This window comes from Triplophysa dalaica, chromosome 21, assembly GCF_015846415.1.
Source record: "Triplophysa dalaica isolate WHDGS20190420 chromosome 21, ASM1584641v1, whole genome shotgun sequence".
Classification (NCBI taxonomy): domain Eukaryota; kingdom Metazoa; phylum Chordata; class Actinopteri; order Cypriniformes; family Nemacheilidae; genus Triplophysa; species Triplophysa dalaica.
The window spans coordinates 16735889-16755449 of NC_079562.1; the positions used below are offsets into that span (position 1 = coordinate 16735889).

Sequence of the window (19561 nt, forward strand, 5' to 3'; positions counted from 1 at the left end):
TCAGTTTTATGCCTTAACGCACTTTTTTATGCAACAAGGTGTCATATTTTTTTGTTATTGTGTCGTATTATGTTATTTTTGTAATTAAAAATAAGTTTCAAGCGTATTTGCAAATTTCAAAATGGGGGTAGATTATAAACCGCCTGAAGAAACTCTGTTTTCAGTAAGAGGATTGTCTTGTTTTTGTGGAGAGGCCTTTTGGATGAGAGGATGGAGACACAAGAGGCTGACAGTTTGGAGTAACTACAACTCATCTGGAAATATAAAAGGCCATTGTGTCTTGCCTAGGCATCTCACTCTTCCCATCATGCATCTGTGCTGAAATGAAAAGTTGCTTCTTTTACCCATCAGTCTTATGGCGTATTCTTCAGCTTAAGCATTTAGACTAAGTTACAGGTAATAAGACTTTCTGTTAACAGAAACATGAGGAACCACATCGGTTTTGAGCTTCAAATTTGGATCATTTAGACTTTGGCTGTAGTCCTGGCGGGCTCCACTATTTTGGGCTGACCCCCTCTCATGTGTTATGAATTAAGAATAAATCATACATTTTAGATCACACTTCTGGTTTTTGTGCATAAACAATTGTGTATAATGTTGGGAAGTAATAGTTCATCTCATTCACATTTTAACTAAAGGCGTTCCATTCACAATCAACATTCATAGAAATAATGCTGTGATGCACATCTGTAATCCTTAAAGGGCCAGTGAACACTGCGATTTCCTAGAACACCTGAATTCTCTGTCATTCATGCACACATTTTCTGAGAAAACATCATGCTTTACTGGAAAGAAAACAAACCACAATCTCTACCCATTGAAATATTCTAGAGTTTGTCATAATTAAAAAGATGTATATTTGTTTTAAAATAACTGTAAGAATCTTAATTCTACTTGCTTTAGGTTATTTTTATGTTAATTTTATCATGTTATTAAAAAAATTCTGGTTAATAACACTCCTGCGAATATTACAAATAGGTAAAAGTCACAAAATTACGCACTTTATGAATGCATAGTTCATTATTTTCAGAGGGAAAAATAAGACGCACTGCGTCTTTAAATGCAACACGTCCGACTCCTCCCACCCGGTGACGTGTTTATTTTATTACAGCCTGTCAAACTGCCATGCGAAAATGACAAACAGACGTACGGCGATCATGAGCTGCGCTGTTCACCCGACATCCCCAAAACATCCAACCCGTTCCGCTATCATCATTATCATCTGACTGTACCGCACCGGACCGCGGTCTCTTATGGACGCCGAGCCCGTGTTCTCCCGTTTCCGCAGACCGCAAGAGGACAGCCGCGATGTGTCGGTGAGCGCGCACGCAATCTCAGCGCCATAACACTGAAACAGGAGACCCACGAGTGTGGATATGCCCGCGGGGAAACTTTTCATCGCCTGATCTCTCGTTCCCTCTCATTTTACCGCACGCGGAAGCCTCGCCCTATCTCCCCCATGAAAAATACTCTCTGGAGCGGCGCGATGATGTCGAGCAAAAGCGCGGAATGGCTGCAGGATGAACTGGAGACTGGCGGCAGCTCGCTGCTGCTGCTGGACTGCAGGTCGCACGAACTCTTCGAGTCCTCGCACATCGAGTCCGCCATCAACCTGGTCATCCCGGGGCTCATGCTCCGGAGGCTGAAGAAGGGCCACCTGCCCATCCGATCCATCATCCCCAATAACGAGGATAAGGAAAAGTTCGTGAAGCGCTGCAAGACGGATACGGTGGTGCTGTACGACGAGGCGACGACGGACTGGCAGGAGAGCGGAGCTTCGGGCTCCGTGCTGGGGCTCCTCATGCAGAAGCTGCGGGATGACGGCTGTAAAGCCTTTTATTTGGAAGGTAAAAAACGTGGTTGCCTCATCAACAGAAGCAGACGTTTGTTTTGGACGCTTTTAAGTCATTCTCGTAATTTGCCATTCAAAACTTTTAAGGTTTCAAGTGGTCAGAGTTTGTGTAAAACAAACGGATTTATTGTATCCCGATACATCTATACATCTGACAGTTGGAAATGAACGACGTTCTTTATGGTTAAGTTACAATGCGAAAGTTGTCACGTTTCCACGCGCTGAGTTGAAAGGTCGACTTTATTTAATATGACGAAAGAGTTGCTGCTTGACGAATAACGTTACAGTCAGTCAATCACGCGCTTGTGTAGAACAGCCATAAACTTCACATGTTCGTCCTACGTGGAAATATTTCGGATTGTTGTATCCGTCACGTTTATTGGGACAAATTTAGTACGTTAACCCCCGAAATCATGACATTTAATAAAACGTTTCCTTCCTTCTGGCGACGTGTGAGACGCCAAAGTTTTAAAAAGAGTCTTCGGATTCAAAGATGTTTTCAATTAATTTCCTAAAATGGCTCCGCCATGTTGTCTCTCAGAGGGAAAGGAGCAAATCATGAATGAACTACCGCAGGGGCTGAATGACGACGCAGTTGGTCGCTTTTCGATACATTTACGGATTTTATTCGACGTTAGTCGTAAATGCACTCATATGTGTGGCGTTTTGTCGTTTGGCTGTGAAATGCTGTGTGAATGTGTAATTATCTGCGTCGCCACCATTCACAAAATAAAGCGAGTTGCCCTCGTGAGCTCTCATGAAGCGCAGTGCCATTCAACAGTCAAGCGCCACTCCACTAAAACCTAAAACACGCTTTTCCGGTGAAACTTTGTTTGAAGAGCTCGGTGGTTAAAGCTTAAAAACAATACGTGTAATACTGCTTTAAATTGTTGTTAAAAAGAGAAAGTTTTCTGTTTAATATAATTGCACAAAAATAAATATAAATGTCCCCCTGATTTACAGAAGACACCCACTAAGATGTCATTCAGTGTAGGAATCTTTTCTGACATATTTAGACAAAAATCTACTTTTGCACGTTTCTTATGTACTTTAACCCCAAATGCTAATTCCTTGTAAAACAAATTTAACTTTGCCTCTATCCTGTAGGTTTTCCACATATGTCAATAATATGATTTTTCTCCTTTAAAGCACAATAAAGTATAAAATGTTCCCTTATTGTTTATACATTTTAATATGTTTAAATCAGAAGCATGTTGTTTGAATATGAATTTTGACTTTATCCTCCAGAAATGTATTTGGGTGCCTAAAGTAGACAGTTTATTTACATTGAATGTGTTTTCTATGGACATTAAATCACTTTTGTACATTTCTTTTGAATGGAACATCTGAACATCTTTGATACATACACACATCCTGTTTGAATGTGTGTGTGTTTTAAAAATGTTATTCTTGGATTAATATTTAATGTCACCCCTATTGCTCTCTAATCTAATAATAATATTCCTGTGTCATCTGGCCTGTTTCAGGAGGATTTAACAAGTTTCAAAGCGAATACCCAGAGCACTGCGAGACTAACTTGGACTGCTCGTGTCCAAGCAGCTCTCCTCCCTCATCCGTCTTGGGACTCGGAGGACTCCGGATCAGTTCAGATTGTTCTGATGGAGAATCCGATCGGGAACCAGGTAGTGCCACAGAGTCGGAGGGCAGCCCCTTACCCAACAACCAACCAGCCTTCCCCGTCCAAATATTACCCTACCTTTACCTGGGCTGTGCCAAAGACTCAGCCAACTTGGACGTTCTTGGCAAGTACAACATCAAGTACATCCTGAACGTAACTCCCAACCTGCCTAACATGTTTGAACACGACGGAGAATTCAAGTACAAGCAAATTCCCATCTCTGATCACTGGAGCCAAAACCTGTCTCAGTTTTTCCCTGAAGCCATTTCTTTCATAGGTAAGAAGCCAACCTCTTGTACTTTTACTTTTTATCGTTTTTAAATGTGTTGAAACAATGCATGTCATTTTGGAATGTGTTTGCATTCGCAACATGAATTCATGAATCTGTTATGTTCACAAAAAGTCTAAAAGGTTTTCAAAAGTGAATTGCATTTTGTTTTACCTGAGATTTAAATAAAAAACATGGTACACTATGACTGACAGATAATAATCTCTGGATATTGGTCAATCTCAGACCAAAAGTGGTTTGCAGCAGCGATGTACAACAAGAGCACAAAATGACAGGAATAGTGAATCACAGGAAGCAGATAGAAATGATTGAGTGAGTCGTACACAAGAATCAATTTAACCCAAAGATCACAGAGCTGCATTGTCAATGGTGAACTGAACCATGAATCAATGCAAACTAGCCCACTTTTATTCGCATGAAATAGGGACTAGTCACAATTTTTTGAATATCCGATTAATCGATCTAAATATCAAACATCGAATAGTGTGTGCTATTGTTGTCTAAAAATAAAGACAACAAAAACAATTCCCTGTGTCAATGCGGTGGTGATGCGTTCATGTAACCAGAAGGTGGCGCTGCTACTTACTAAACTGTCAACAGAAGTCTCACGCTCGCTAACATTACGTAGGCTACGCACACTGTAGACTTGCGTGGCATATACGGTAACTTGCGAAGATGTTTAATATGAGTTCTGTGTGGGGTCCTTTTATAAAATGAAGTGCAAACTCTGGTATGCGAAGTTTGCTTATCATAAGTCTGAGCGTTTATTTGAGGGCGAAGGATCCACAGGTCAACGGCTAGTTTCATGATCAGATCAACTGAGTTGAATGCTTGACGGACAGGGCAAACAACAGCACTCATCACTAGGGTGATCGCTAAAGATATGCCTCCAATCAGCTGATACTGTAAGTGCAATCATTAGGACTGTTCGCAATACGTTCTTTCAATTGGTTATGTTTATTCTACATAATATCGAATATTATTTTTGCTTTAAATGCCCATCCCTACCATAAACACATGTAAACAAAACTGTTCCCCCTTATGGTTGATTTTGTCATGTTTAGTGCATGTTTCATATATTGTGGATTCTTTTATTTGACACAATTGGTTCTTCAAAAGAATAAGGTTGTTGGGAACGGTTTTGCTTTCTCTCTGTAGTTATTGTGGGCTTTTTAGTTAGCACATTTGCTGTCTGTGGCCGATCCTGGTTGACACGTTCTCTAGTCACTTCCGAAAAACATCCTGTACGAGGTCATGTTTGCATGTTAAAGGGCGTTCATGTGTTCAACTATGTAGATTCTGTTCAGTTATTAAGTATGTAGGTTTTACTAAAACTTGTTATCCTGTTTTGCTACTGAGTCCTGTAAACAGCTAATAGTGACTAAAATCGTTTTAAAGGGAATTAACTGCTTTTTTATAGCCATTAATTTGTTCATTTTAAACACCAATTTTATAGTATTTTTTTAAACGAAGAGAATATGCAATATTAAAGTGAATCGCGATACATTATCGTGCAGCCCTTCTTTCAGCCATAAATGTAGGTACTTGACAGGTAACTTAACTTAGCGGCAAAACACAATAGTACATGGCAGAAATGTGCAACTCTCAAATTTGATTGGACTTTCTTCCATGTAATGAACAGTTCACCCAAAGATGTGTAATAAAATCTGTATACATTTCTTTGTCACAGATAAAGATATTTAGAAGAATGCTTGTAACCAAACAGTTCTTTGCCACCATTGACTACCATAGTAGGAAAAATTATTTTATACATTTCTTCGATTCTGATCAACACAAAAGAAGATATTTTGAAGAATGTAGGACAGCAAACAGTTCTGGGGCACTTGACTACCATTGTAAGTCAACTACCAATGGTGGCCAAGTAACTTTTTGGATACAAGCAGTCTTCCAAATAAGTTTGTCGGTGTTTATCAGAGCAAAGAAATGTATACAGATTTGGAACAACTCGAGGGTGAGTAAATTCATTTTTGGATAAACTGTCCCTTTAATGAGTTCAGCGCATTTTAAGCCATGTGTTTACTAACATATCGCATCAAATCGTATAGTCAACTTATATGTAGGGCTGCCCTCGACTAGAGATTACTTTAGTCGACTAGTTGTTCATTTAAGCCGTTAGTTGACTATTCGCACGTTTATGATATTAATTGAAATATTTAAATATACATTACATGGGGAATGGGGACATCAGATGATAGTTAAGATTCATGTATGAAAAAGATTTGTTATGTAACATTGTATTAAATAACAGAGCTATACAAAACCATTATAATGAGCCTTTGAAATATAAATTAAGTTCTCAAGTGCATGTATAATGCAATCTGCTGTGACAACGCCACAAGTTATGATTCAACATCTCAATTTCTCTAGTGAACTATTGAAAATTTGAAAAAAAAGATGGAGTTAATATCAATTTTAGTCAAACGAACCAAAACAGCAAACTAAAATAGTAGTCTACAGACTCATAACGAAACCTTTTTTCTCTGGATCAGACCGCAACAATTGCATATGATGTGAAAAGTTGTAAATAGTAATTTCTTTGGAAACAAAATTCAATTATAGCAAAATTTAAGGTCAGAATGCAAAAATGTGAGTAAATAAATTAAATATAAAGCAGGAACTAAACACTACAACAATATAGACCATAAACTTAACTCAACTCGCCTTAGTGTTTTTGTTTTCCGCGTCTCTGGCAGCATGCACTTCTTTATAAAGCCGGTTTCAGAGAGAACACTGATATCAGTTTTCCCAACAAAAAGGCCAAACTTATGTTCCTGCGACATTCCAAAACACAATGTTCTGTATACACCATATAATAAAGCATATTATGTACAGAAAAGCAGAAGCCTCGAACATGAATGCAAAGCGCTCCCACTGTGTCCTGTGATCCTATATTGATGCACTTTCCTTTCACATTCAGGCTCTTTGGCATTTCTTCACAAAATATGCTTTATTAAGGTGTATACTGAATCTTAATGAATAAAGCCACATTTAGCTCCGCACCCCCAGAAAACTGAGCTCTGTGTCCCTCACACAATGAAGCCGATGCGACTGCCGTTAGAAGCGCACAGATGGCCGAGTGATGCAGCGCATGTGCTCAACAGATCTGGCAAACGTAGGATTGCATTTTTAGCCACCATGTTACTCTTACACCCTGGGGTAAATAAACATTAAACATGCTCATCTTTATCAAAGTTAACAGAAGTGTTAGAGCGAACAGCTATGTAAAGCGAAGAACCCGCCGCGTATACACTTTTAAAATGATATGCAGACAATCAACGAATACATTTTTGTTCCAATAAGTGTCTTCTAGTCGAATAACAAAGAGTCGACTGGAAAAGGGCTGCCCTACTTATCTGATCTTGATATCACGTGAGACGCGTCATCATCAAGTCACAGAATGTTCAGTTCAGTGTTTATCACATAGTGGTCCTGTTGAGCAAAATTGGGATGGCTTAAAGGTCAGATCAGCGGTTAAAGGATGATAATAAGAACTGCGATAGCATCCACACCACCAGAGGATAACATTCATTTTATCACAAGCTGTTTTATCCTTCATCAGCTGAGAACAAATCACTTTGAAAGTGATCCTAACTTTCAATAGTTATAATCCTTGATGTGAACATGCTTGGAGTCATGTGTGGGTAGCGTTTGATAACTGAAGTGTAGAAGCAGTTTGTTGGAACTTCTGAAAACTCATTGGTAAACTTACAAGTAACTTGAAAAATAATAATAATAACAGTGCTATGAAAAACTTCGGTGTGTGCTAGTAATAATAAGAATAGGTGCTTTCGACAGAGCTGCATGTTTGTGTGAATTGAGTTTGTCTTGGTTGTGCTTGTTCGTGTGTGACATCGATTTATGGCCCAGCGCATTGAGTCCATATTACTAGATACGGACACGGCATCCTGTTATTTAAATATGTCATCTGGCTGTTATGCACAGATTAACATACTACAAGGATTTGTCTGCGTCTGCACTGTGTGAGATTCAGGGCTGCAGCAATCGATTATTTTAGTAATCGAGTATTCTACTGATTTCTTCAATGATTAATCGGGTATACAGATAATAAATATACAAGAGAAAATAAGACAGGTCTCTTAAAATAACCAATGAAGTTGTTTCCTATTTAGAAAAAAAAAAAAATGAAATTGCTGAAATTAAATAAATTAATATCTGTGAAAGTTAACCCATTTAATACATTACATTTCTATATTATATTCAAAATGCAATATAATAGACATTTATAAATAAGAAAGATTAATAAAAATAGAATTATAATAATTTAAAAGGTAAACAACTAACTTCAGCTTATGCATGATGCATTTAGTTTATCTAAATTAGTTTTAGTTTCTTTTTTTACTATTAAATAGCAATATATTTGTCCACATAAAATACTGAGTTAACCAGACTTTTATTTTGTCAAAAGACTCTTATTTTTTAGTGTGTCTGTTTCTTCTCTCAAACAATAAAATATTTGTGACATAAACTCTCAGAGCAGCTCTGGAGATGAAGTTCATGTCCTCATAATGCGCAGACGCAGACAGATTCATGAGCATCACGCGTGTTCATTCACTCAAACACGCAGATTAGTCAGATATCATGTGTAAATAGCAGGAGTTTACATCCACTAGTCCACATCTAGTTTTATGGACTCAATGCAGCCGATAAAAACAAGTTTCACTCGCAATATAGACTAAAACTAAGAAAAATTGCAGCTCACCATTTCAATAAGCTATCACTTATTTTTCAGTATGATTAAATTGCTTTGATTATTATTTTTTTGTATTTGAATTTGAATTACGCAAGGAATCGTTTCAGCTCTAGTGAGGATATAAACACATGAACTTCTTCTCAAGAGTTGCTCTGAGAGTTTATTTTATGAGCATTTTACTGTTTGAGGACAGCTGTTGTCAGAGATACTCTTATTATAGAGAGATGGGAGGGTCAGTAATAATTCCAATTGGAGAATCTGTAACGGCTAACAAAACCCGTTGACATCCATTAAAAAAAAACTAGCATCTGGTCTCCTTTCCTGCGTTCGGTTGAAGCCAGGGCGTTAGCATTAGCCGTTAGGCTTTATTGGCTAAAGGTTGCAGGCTTGCCTTCTAGTGGCTTTGCTATTGTAAAACACACTAAAACTTGAGCATCTTCCCGATAACCCGTCAAAATAAAAGCCCTGTTAACTTCAACACTCAGATGGAAAAATACTGTAGCATTTGCTAAATGAAATTGTAGTTCCCTTGTAGTAAATTGATACACTGTAGTATACTATAGTAAGGTTCAAAAACAAAAAACAATATAGTACCTAGGAATATCACTGCCATCTATAGTAAATAACACTATAGCTACAGTAATTTATGTGGACAAATATAGCTCTTTGTATGGTGAAAAATGAACTTAGAAAAAAACTAAACTATTAATATATATAGCCCAAAGTTATCCATCTGTATGTAATATTGATGCCATTTGTTACCTGCCTATTCATGTGATGAACTGCACATACATTTTTTTAATGATGACTACTGCCATTTTATACTTGTGCTATGACTGTTTGGCCTGTGTTACAAAACTTAAAACCTCTGTAGCACCAGTGCTGCCGTGTGCAAAATGTGTTAACATACAGCCAATAATAATTACTGCTTACCTTTGTTCTATAGAGTGTTAACAAGTGTAGGGGACCACAGCAGACACTAGGTAAAATGCTAATAAACAAACTTGACCAATCAGGATCCGAAACAATTCACTTCAAATGAAATATCATTTTTTATCTTCAGACAAGTACTATTTATACGTGACAGAGCTTAATGTCAAGCCGTACCCTTTGGGGTGTGGAAATGATATACCATATAAAGATTTACAGGTTTGAGACCGCAGTTATTTATAATTGAATAAGATTTCCCATCTGAGGTTCGAAAGTTGTGGTGTCACCGTAAACTGTTACTGCATGTTGTCTATGAATAAAACCTGTCGTTCTGGTTTGAGTTGTTTGTTTATCTGTATGTCATGGCGTAAATCTCATTCTGACAGTTGTGTTTCATTGAGTTTTGTGGGAAATCGGTCTTATGAGGTGATAGAGTTCAAGTAAAAGCTCTGTCATTATTTACCTGCCCACATCTTTTTAACAAAAGAATGAGAATTATGTACCACCACAGAATTAGTCAATGTGAATCAACGTCTTCTGAAGTCATGTGATGGCTCTCTGTAGAAAAATGAATGAAAATCTCTTTTTTTGATCTCGCATTAAGAGCGTCAAATCAAACATGAAAAAATCTTCTTATGGGTTTGAAACGCTCCATAATGAAGGAACTTTTCTGGGGTGCGGCTGTTCAGTCACACGGCTGTAAATAAGTTCTAAATAAAACTCTTTCTGTGGTCAGGTTGTCGATTATTAAAAGACACGTGACTTAAACAGTGGGAGGGCGAAGTGGCGCACACCAACCTCCATCAAAACATCCTGTTATGTGGCTGGACTTTATTGTTCTGGTCCGTGAACAGTTTCGCTTTTGCTAACACACAAAGACGTTTCATGTTATCTGTTCATGCAAATCACACTGTTAAATTAAGAGCCTGGAACATCAGGAGGTCTCTGTGGAAGAAAGACACTTTCTGTTTATATGACAGACTTTACAGAGGTCATCGACATGTAATGAAACTATGATCTTATTTTTAAAGTTTTATGCGGTCTGAAAAACCCTCCTTACACTTCGTATATGGTAGATAAGAGGCTCACTGTTGGAGTCGATGATTCTGGGGGAAGTGACCTCATTGTTCCATGGTTCAGCTCGGCTGAAAGCGTTGTTCGTCGTCCATCACGGGAGGAGAAGAGGAAATATACTATACTTTGCCTTGCCTGGCACTAATGGCTCTGTAGTACGTCATGCCCCACAAAACCAGATGCACTTTCTCTGTAAATAATGTATAACGCTGATCTTTCATATTGCCGGATTGGGCATAAATAAGCAAGTTTAAAAAGGGCGTTTCTCGCTTGTTAGAGGTTGTCCTGCGCGATGTGGTTTTTCAGTTTACGGTTACACTGCTCTTTGAATGAAGCGGTATCTTTAAACATACTGCAGTGGTTCAATCTGAAGAGTCTTGTTTAATCTCATTGAACGAATAGAAAGGAATGAATGCAGAGCATTAAACGTTACTTTATTAAAGAAAGCTTTAATTCACAGCAGTATTTTTTAAGCCGTTTTGTGGATGCAAGAAAGCTTTTTCAAATCCGTTTTTTATCAGAGGAGCAATGTGCAAAAACCACTGGGCGCTTTGTAGGAATCCTTACGTAACTACGGGTTAAGGGCCATGTCTAGTCGATACAGATCACACTCCTTTTTGGAGAGTGCATTCTTGAGTTCCAAATCCAGGAGAATCGAAACAAAACTTTGAAATATGAAGAGTTTGGTTTCAGACTGAGACAACTAGAATTTTTCTAAAATCATGTTTTTTTTTATTGTGCACTCAATTCATTTCAATCAAACTTCAGTTTTTTTATTAAATCCATAATAACTAAAAAATACAGCTAACTTACACAATTAAAACATAACAACATAATAAAAAACATGATTTTTCAAAAATGATTTCATAAGTTATCTCATTTTGGAACCAAACTCTTCATATGTTCGCATTTTCCTTAAAACACAGTGCTCAAAAATGCAAGACACATCATCTCCCAACAACAAACTAACAACTGTTTGTTTTCTGAAGCATATCATGTTAAAGTTGCATCTCTTCATCGATTCCTTTTAAACCATCGCTAATAAAATAAGTAATGCGAACTGGCTAGTTTGCTTACCTTACCTATCTTTAGTATGAAGAAATATTTCTTCTGGTCATTCAGAACTTTTTTTAGGAGTTGAACATTTGAAAGGAATAGTTCAGTCAAATATAAAAGTTAATATATAAACTCTTATAATTTACCAGAATTATGTGACTTTTACATGAATTAAAATGCTCTCATTATCTTAGGGATCACAAGATATGCGAGAACCAATGTGATTCTACATTATTGACTTATTTGAATTTACTGTACTGATCGGTGTGTATCGAATACGTTTAAATAGCAATCATTTTTGTCACTAACGTATTATTTCAGTAAAGAAACAATTTCTTTGTTCATTTGGATTATGGATGGCGTTTAGCCATTTGACCCCCGTATAGAGCACTTCGAAAAAAACGTAAGCAACGCTGGTCGAGAAGAAAACCTGTTTCAGTTTTACACGACACAATCATTTGATCAAAATACAACCAACAGAACATTTGTAATGGTATCAAGATGTTGAACCAATGTCGTAAAGTTTTAATTATATTTGTGAGATAAAAAATGACCAGTGTTAACATCTTGCAAAGTGGTCTATAAGAAGATAACATTTTAATATTTAAATGCGAACGTATTCCTTTAGCACATATCTGTGCTTTCATATGTTTATTTTATTGGGAATCAGCTGGTGTCCCACAGTGTTCATATTTGTTTTTCTTTCCTTCCTCAGATGAAGCTCGTTCCAAAAAGTGTGGCATCTTGGTGCACTGCCTAGCAGGCATCAGTCGCTCGGTCACCGTCACGGTGGCGTACCTGATGCAGAAGCGCAACCTGTCGCTGAACGACGCCTACGACTTCGTCAAGCGCAAGAAGTCCAACATCTCGCCCAACTTCAACTTCATGGGGCAACTCTTGGACTTCGAGAGGACACTAGGGCTCAACAGCCCCTGCGACAACCGCACACCCAACGACCAGCTCTTCTTCACTACGCCAACCAATCACAACATGTTCCAGCTAGACACGCTGGAGTCCACATGAAGGCCAGCAGAGGAAGCCGGGTGGGATCGGCCACCCTTTGAATGTTTATCTCTCATCTCCAGGGGAGTTTTTCACCTGGAGGAGCAGGCCAGCAGCAATGGCGAAGTGTGGAATGGACACGGGATAGCTTTTCACGCAGGTGTCGCTCTCAAAGGCGAACCCGAACCCTTTGAAGCCCTGCAGCTATTTCAGTGGATTGTAATGCAGCTTTTCTTGCCTTTATGGAACTGACTGTTCTATTTTTGTCCCGGTTTGATAAAAGAGAGACTTTTGCACAGCGCTTGATACAAAGAGAGTAGAGCAGAACTGCCGTCTTGTGGCATGGATGCCTACGACCTCCCGCTTTTGAAGGGTGCCAATGTACTGACTGGTATTTTTGTTTCGTATTCGGATGAAAATCTGTCTCTGCAGAGTTTTTGTTTTCTCTAATTAAAGACAAAAACACACCATCAAAGAGGTGCACAATACATTCAATACACGCAGTCTGTCCGTTTCTATATATTTGTATATTTCCTCACAAAGATCGCAAACACAATTGTACACGCGTCGTGTAGTTCCTTTGAAACAAAAACAAACATTGTGACCCCTCCCCCCTCGGTAGGAACCTCTGGGTTTTTTTCCTACATTTGCAATGACCTAATGCGCTTTGCACAGTGGTGAAGCCTTTCACTTCTTGGCACTTAAAACCGGTACTCCAACACACATAAAGAGACATTCAGAGGTCCCCCGGAGCTGCCAGTTCTAGGCTGCGACGAGGCCGCGCAGCTGCGCGCCGGAAAGGAACAACGCACTTACTCAAAGCTCATTGTTCCAGATCGACGCTTTCGGCCCTCGCTAGGAGTCCCAATTTCCTTGTTTAAAAGTGTTCGCTAGGGTTCATTCACCTTCTGGCCTTGGTGTTTCTGATTACAGTATGAAAATATATTGTATTCATCTCTAAATAAGAGTATATCTATTCACTCTATGTATTTGGGCATGTGTTCCTCTCGAGATGTCGGTAGATGAGCATCGTTTGTTGAGAACAGTTTTTTTAACTACTATTGCTGCTCCCGTGTGGCGTCGCCGGCGGGGTGGTTAACAGTGTGTAGCGAGGGCGTTTCCGTGGAAACGTGCGATCGGACCCGAGCGGACAAGTGCTTGAGTTAACAGGGTTGCTTTAAGCTGGCCTTATATAACCTTTTTAATTCTTTCCTACTCTGACTGTTCAATACTATTTGTATCTCACTTTACAAGTCGTTGTATTCAAAAGCGTTTGTTCATTTTGAACGGAATCGTTATGTAGTAATAATAGACGACTAATGGTCTTTAACGGGTCATTCAAGGTTGTATTTGTTACTCTGCAATATACTCAACAACCCTTTGCAGTATTTTCTAGAAAACGGCCTCGGGTTTTTGATTCCACTTTTTTTACTAGAAATCCACAGGAATAACGCTTTGTTCGCTTCGAACTCGAAGTGGCTTTTCTCCCGGGGTGTCTAAAGTACAGGGCTCGGCATTGTGCGTACGTACATGCTGGGTGAATTCATTTGATTATGTAGCACTTCGCATTACGTCCGATTCGATGTTTCACACAACGCTCTATATGCCGACTCCTGTGGCCTTTTCGTGTGTCTGAATATATATTTTGCGCAGATATGCAACAGCCGTCTTCATAAATCATTGTGGATGGCTATTTATCGTGCTCGAAACGACTTCATCACCCAGTCTCAATAACAAGACACGATATTCTCAAGTCACCTTTCAACTCTTACACTCCGGGATTGAAAGGCACTTCGTTTTGGAGCTTTTTGGTTCGTTTAGATGTAAATCTTGAGTTCAAGCTGCTTCTTGTGGAGGAATGTTTGTATCTCTAACAGTGGGAGAGAGAAATCTGTAATGTTTTTCTCTGTTTGTATATTTGCCAGAACACAGGAACACGTTTTTCTGTGGATTTTTCTTGTAGCTACACAACAGTAAGGACAGAGTGAATAAGGAAATGTATATCTTACCTCACTGAGGAATTTTTCAGGGATTTTTATTTGACAATGCGACGGCATCGTGTTACAGCTTCAAATGTCAAAGAGCTGTTTTATATGTGCTGTATACATTTTTTTAAAGATACAATCTATATATGTGTATAATACTGGGCTTGGTAACCGGGCAGTTAAATTCTCTGGTTTATGAAGGATATAAAATTGTCCCTATGTATTGTATAGTATATGAAAACCAATACAAGACTTTGTACTGCAAATAAATATTGAATTATTTTTTGGTTATCTCGTCTACTTTGGGTTGTATTTTTGTCCTTGTTTCACACTTGTATCACTATTGAGTCCCGCAGAGATGACTTCTTTTTGTTTGCACACCCTGGAAGTGCGTTAGCATTTTAAGACTGTTGGTTCCATCTCCCCAAAGTCTATGGATTTGTTGAATGGATTTCTGGTAAATCGCCCAAAATAAGGTCTGTGGCTAACAGAACCGCTAAATATGTTCATGTTTCAATCTATGACATAAAACACACCAGTTATAAGCCGCTTGTGACTTTTTAACGTGACAACTTCCTTTGGCGGTAACGTTATACGTGCATATAAATCTCACAAATAATGCAACATGGGCACAAATGTCTAAAATTAATGTTGGGGATTCATTCACAGAGTAATTACTCACCAGGGAACACGTTTTTAATAAAGTTTGAGAAAGTTGTCGGAGCTTTGGTTGTGGTGACGTTGATATCAAGAGACCATAGTGTAGTCTGTTTATCGTGTTACCTTTTTACTTCTGACGATTGTATTTCTGCTTCAAAAATAGCAAATATTGTGTTAATCTGTAAAGATTATCGTGATAGACTAAACATGTAAACATCATAAACAACAATGCATTGGCTTTCGTTCGAAGGAACCAGCGCAACGCTTACTTCCGGGTTAGCCTACAAAAATATGTCCTCTCTGAGCCTCTCCTTACACCCCCCATCAATCTGTAAACTCTATTCCACCTTTCTGTGTGCTATAAAAAGATACCTCAGACATGCATATCTTCTAACCGGCTCAAATGGACTGCATTAGGATGTTTTCGCACTTAAAATCAGCATCAGATGAGTATGAATTGTTGGTTTTGTGTACATCTCAGGTCCGCTGCTCTTCACGCGGTGTTTTTTGCAACATGAGTCTAACATGAGGTGAGACTTCCTCCCCCACCCGCTCTGAGAAGGTTTCCTGTTCCTTGTGGTTAATTTCAGATACAGATGGTTTCTGAAGCATGTGATGGCACCACATCCGAATTGCTCAAACTATCACTGCTCGGCTTCCTCTCTCTAACCCATGTGCTCTGAGTTTTTTTGAGAATGAGTTAAGGTTTCGCTCATGTTCTGAAGGTCGATTTGCCACGCTGTCTAAGATCAGAGACCCTTTTGGTCTTCAAAGGTAGTCACAAATCTAGATGCTAGAATTTTTTTTTCTACAGGCCTATAAATATATTTTTCTAGATATTTTAATACCATTGTTCACATATCACAGATAATCTGATCTTTATAATTTTGGTTTATATGAATACTTTTCTATACTGTTATAATTACACAAGATAATATAGCAAATAATTCAGCTCCAGTTTCAAGTTTCGACTATAGTGCCACAATGGTTACAATATCTATCTCTCTCTCTCTCTAACCCACACTTGAATTTGAAATGCGATTTATTGGCAAAAAATTGAAAACGCAAAACAAACAAAATTAATGATGAGGGTAAACTGGGTCTCTAGGCTTCTCTGCGAAGTTGAATTCCTTCTAAATGTCCTTTTCAGGATGAGGATATTTTAGTGCAGGATCATCAGACTCAATACGAAGATCAAACGGAGATATCTAATCTCACAGGCAGCTTCTTGTTTGTGCCTAGAGGGTCAGGGGGCTGTAACAGTAAATCTGACTCAAACCTTTCAATCTGATGGGGGGTGTGAGTGAGTGATAATGTACATGCTGAAAATGGAGCTGTAGGAGTGAAGTTTCTTCAGGGTTTCATTTCATGAAAACTCAGAAGAGATATTTGCGTGCTTAATAACAAACTTGCATAATCCTCAAGGTCTTTGAAATCTAGTGGTTGAAGACTTACTTCAGTTTTGGTTTCTTGTTTTAAGGTTTCTGTTTTCATGCTTGGTTCTCAGTTTGTATCATCATGCAGTAGATTCATTTATGTAGCATATTCAGCTCAGTGCACCTCAGTGGTGCTATAAAGAACGCTTTTAAAGAACGGGTTTTAATTTTTTATTATTTTTTATATATTTTCAGTTTTACAGTTTAAAAGCAATAAGCAAGACATGTAAATCAAGTTATACTTTTATTTCCCACATCATTAAATATCATGCAACATTCAGTATATCTGTACATATTAATCGCTTTCACCATTTTGCATTGTTGCAAAGGAGCTTTACAGAAAAAAACATATTAGCCCTAAACAGAGACATAGAAAAAAGCAAAGAAATAAGTTTGTAGAAATGTGATAGCAAAAATGTATAGAAATAAAAGTATATATATATATATATATATATATATATATATATATACACACTCACCTAAAGGATTATTAGGAACACCTGTTCAATTTCTCATTAATGCAATTATTGTGGTGGTGTAATGGTGTGGGGGATGTTTTCTTGGCACACTTTAGACCCCTTAGTGCCAATTGGGCATCGTTTAAATGCCACGGCCTACCTGAGCATTGTTTCTGACCATGTCCATCTCTTTATGACCACCATGTACCCATCCTCTGATGGCTACTTCCACCAGGATAATTCACCATGTCACTAAACTCGAATTATTTCAAAAGGGTTTCTTGAACATGACAATGAGTTCACTGTACTAAAATGGCCCCCACAGTCACCAGATCTCAACCCAATAGAGAATCTTTGGGATGTGGTGGAACGGGAGCTTCGTGCATCCCACAAATCTCCATCAACTGCAAGATGCTATCCTATCAATATGGCCAACATTTCTAAAGAATGCTTTCAGCACCTTGTTGAATCAATGCCACGTAGAATTAAGGCAGTTCTGAAGGAGAAAGGGGGTCAAACACAGTATTAGTATGGTGTTCATAATAATCCTTTAGGTGAGTGTATATACTGTATATATAACCAGGTGAATAAAAACAATACATGATTACTATTCAGAGTGAACTGATCAGCAAAATTATACAGCAAGCAGCGCAGCCAAGAAGTCAGAAGTTATATTGTTTGTTGTGTTAAATGGCAGAAACTACATCCATTATTTTTATATGTGAAAATGATTTTGAGTTTCTGGACAAACAATAGTATAGGGTCTGGCATGGGGCTCCAATTTGCAGGCCATGATCATTGCATATTCCCACCACTTTTCAACTATGGCTGTGGTCAGGGCCGGCCTAGCCTCTGTTGTTGCCCTAGGCAAGATTTTAGATTGCACCCCACTATAAAAAATAAATAAATAAATAATTCATATTTATTTTAATATCACATGAATTGTGATTAACATAAATAGGAAGTAAATAAGTAACCAAAAATATTTATAATAAAACTGTTTCTAATTACGTACTCTTTATTTGAAAATAACACTCTCAATAATACTGGAGTTGAAAATTAGAGCTCATTAAATGAAAATCTGACTATTAATATTATTTAGATAAAGGTAAATGAGTTTTTTTTTACATTTTGTAAAGCGCAAATGCTTTAGAGACACAAATAAAAGATTGTATTATTTTGGATTTTCTTAAATAAATGGCATGAACCTAGTCACAGTGCCAGCAAACACTTTTTTGCAGTTCACTTATGGCTGGAATACACTGCAAGACTTTTGCGCAGATTTTCAGTCTGGAGTCGTTGCAGAAAGTCTGCGCCAGTCTGCAGATTTGATCATGGATTTGTTTTCTATGCAAACGTTCAGAAAGTCTGCAAGTGCATGATATCTAGTTTTAAAAGTCTTGTAGTGTATTCCAGCCTTTAGTTGACAGCAGTTAAAAACACATATTTTCAGTGTTACCAGTAGAATGGTTCTAAATATGCAAGCTGCTCCGAGTGGGATTCAAACTTTAAAAAGGCAAAGAGTTCTGATTGGGAAGCAGGAGCTTGTACCACAAGGCCACAATCTAAATGTGGGCATTACTTGAACTGGGCGAGTGAAGTTGCAAAGACTACACTGGCTGGTCTCCGTTACAAATGCATAAGTACTGCTTTAAGATCATCAATCATAGTTAATCATAATCGCGTCATGATTTAAGAAGCTGTTCACATTTTCTGGTCACTATGCCATTGGACGGCCCTGACTGTGGTCATCATCCTTGAGCATCAGGCTGAACAGAAACTGTGTCTGTGAGTCAGATGGGTTCAGGAGTCTGACGATGAGATATGAAGACAGAACAAACTGATGTTAGTGTAGAGGTCACTCTCATGTGTAAAATGTATGTCCTGACAGAAGTTTGGTTGAGCTGACTCCTGCGGTTTTGGCAGTTAATAAAGACAATGTTTGGCTAAAGATTCATTCATAAATTTTGATGACTTTGAGTGTGTGACTGAATTTGCCTCAACCATTAAGTCAAAGTCAGACCAGCAGTGGTTAAGAGCTGTTTAGCTTATGATTCACCTGAAACAGAGACATGTCCGTATAAGTACTTGAAGAACACACACAACTTCCATTTCCAAAATGATTTAATTGTAATTTGCTATCATTTTAATGTGGAAAGGATATAAACTTGAAAAGAACCATGAATATATCACCTTTAAAACATTAAGAAACAGTTGACTTCTGAGCTGAACCGATGCTTGGTTAGCACTGCGAGAAATACTTGTCTCTTCCAAGTTCACTCCCAGCACAAGGTCACAAACGAAACTGAAATATCAATAAATAAACCTTAATACTTGTTGTACCACATACTGTTGCAGAAACATCAAGATGATGTGCATGAAAATATTTGAGAAAAATGGTTTGTGGAAGTTTCTCAACCAGTAGACATAAATAATAATTAATGCTAG

At 38.1% G+C, this 19561-nt stretch overlaps 1 protein-coding gene across 1 annotated transcript; it reads left to right on the top strand.

Annotated features, from left to right (window-relative positions):
- Positions 1-1114: 1114 nt before the first annotated feature.
- dusp7 (dual specificity phosphatase 7) lies at positions 1115-14850 on the top strand. The gene is made up of 3 exons (XM_056734869.1): positions 1115-1847; positions 3340-3768; positions 12288-14850. Exons 1-3 carry the CDS (start codon positions 1460-1462, stop codon positions 12593-12595), a joined length of 1125 nt encoding a protein of 374 aa, XP_056590847.1. The 5' UTR covers positions 1115-1459; the 3' UTR covers positions 12596-14850.
- Positions 14851-19561: the final 4711 nt, after the last annotated feature.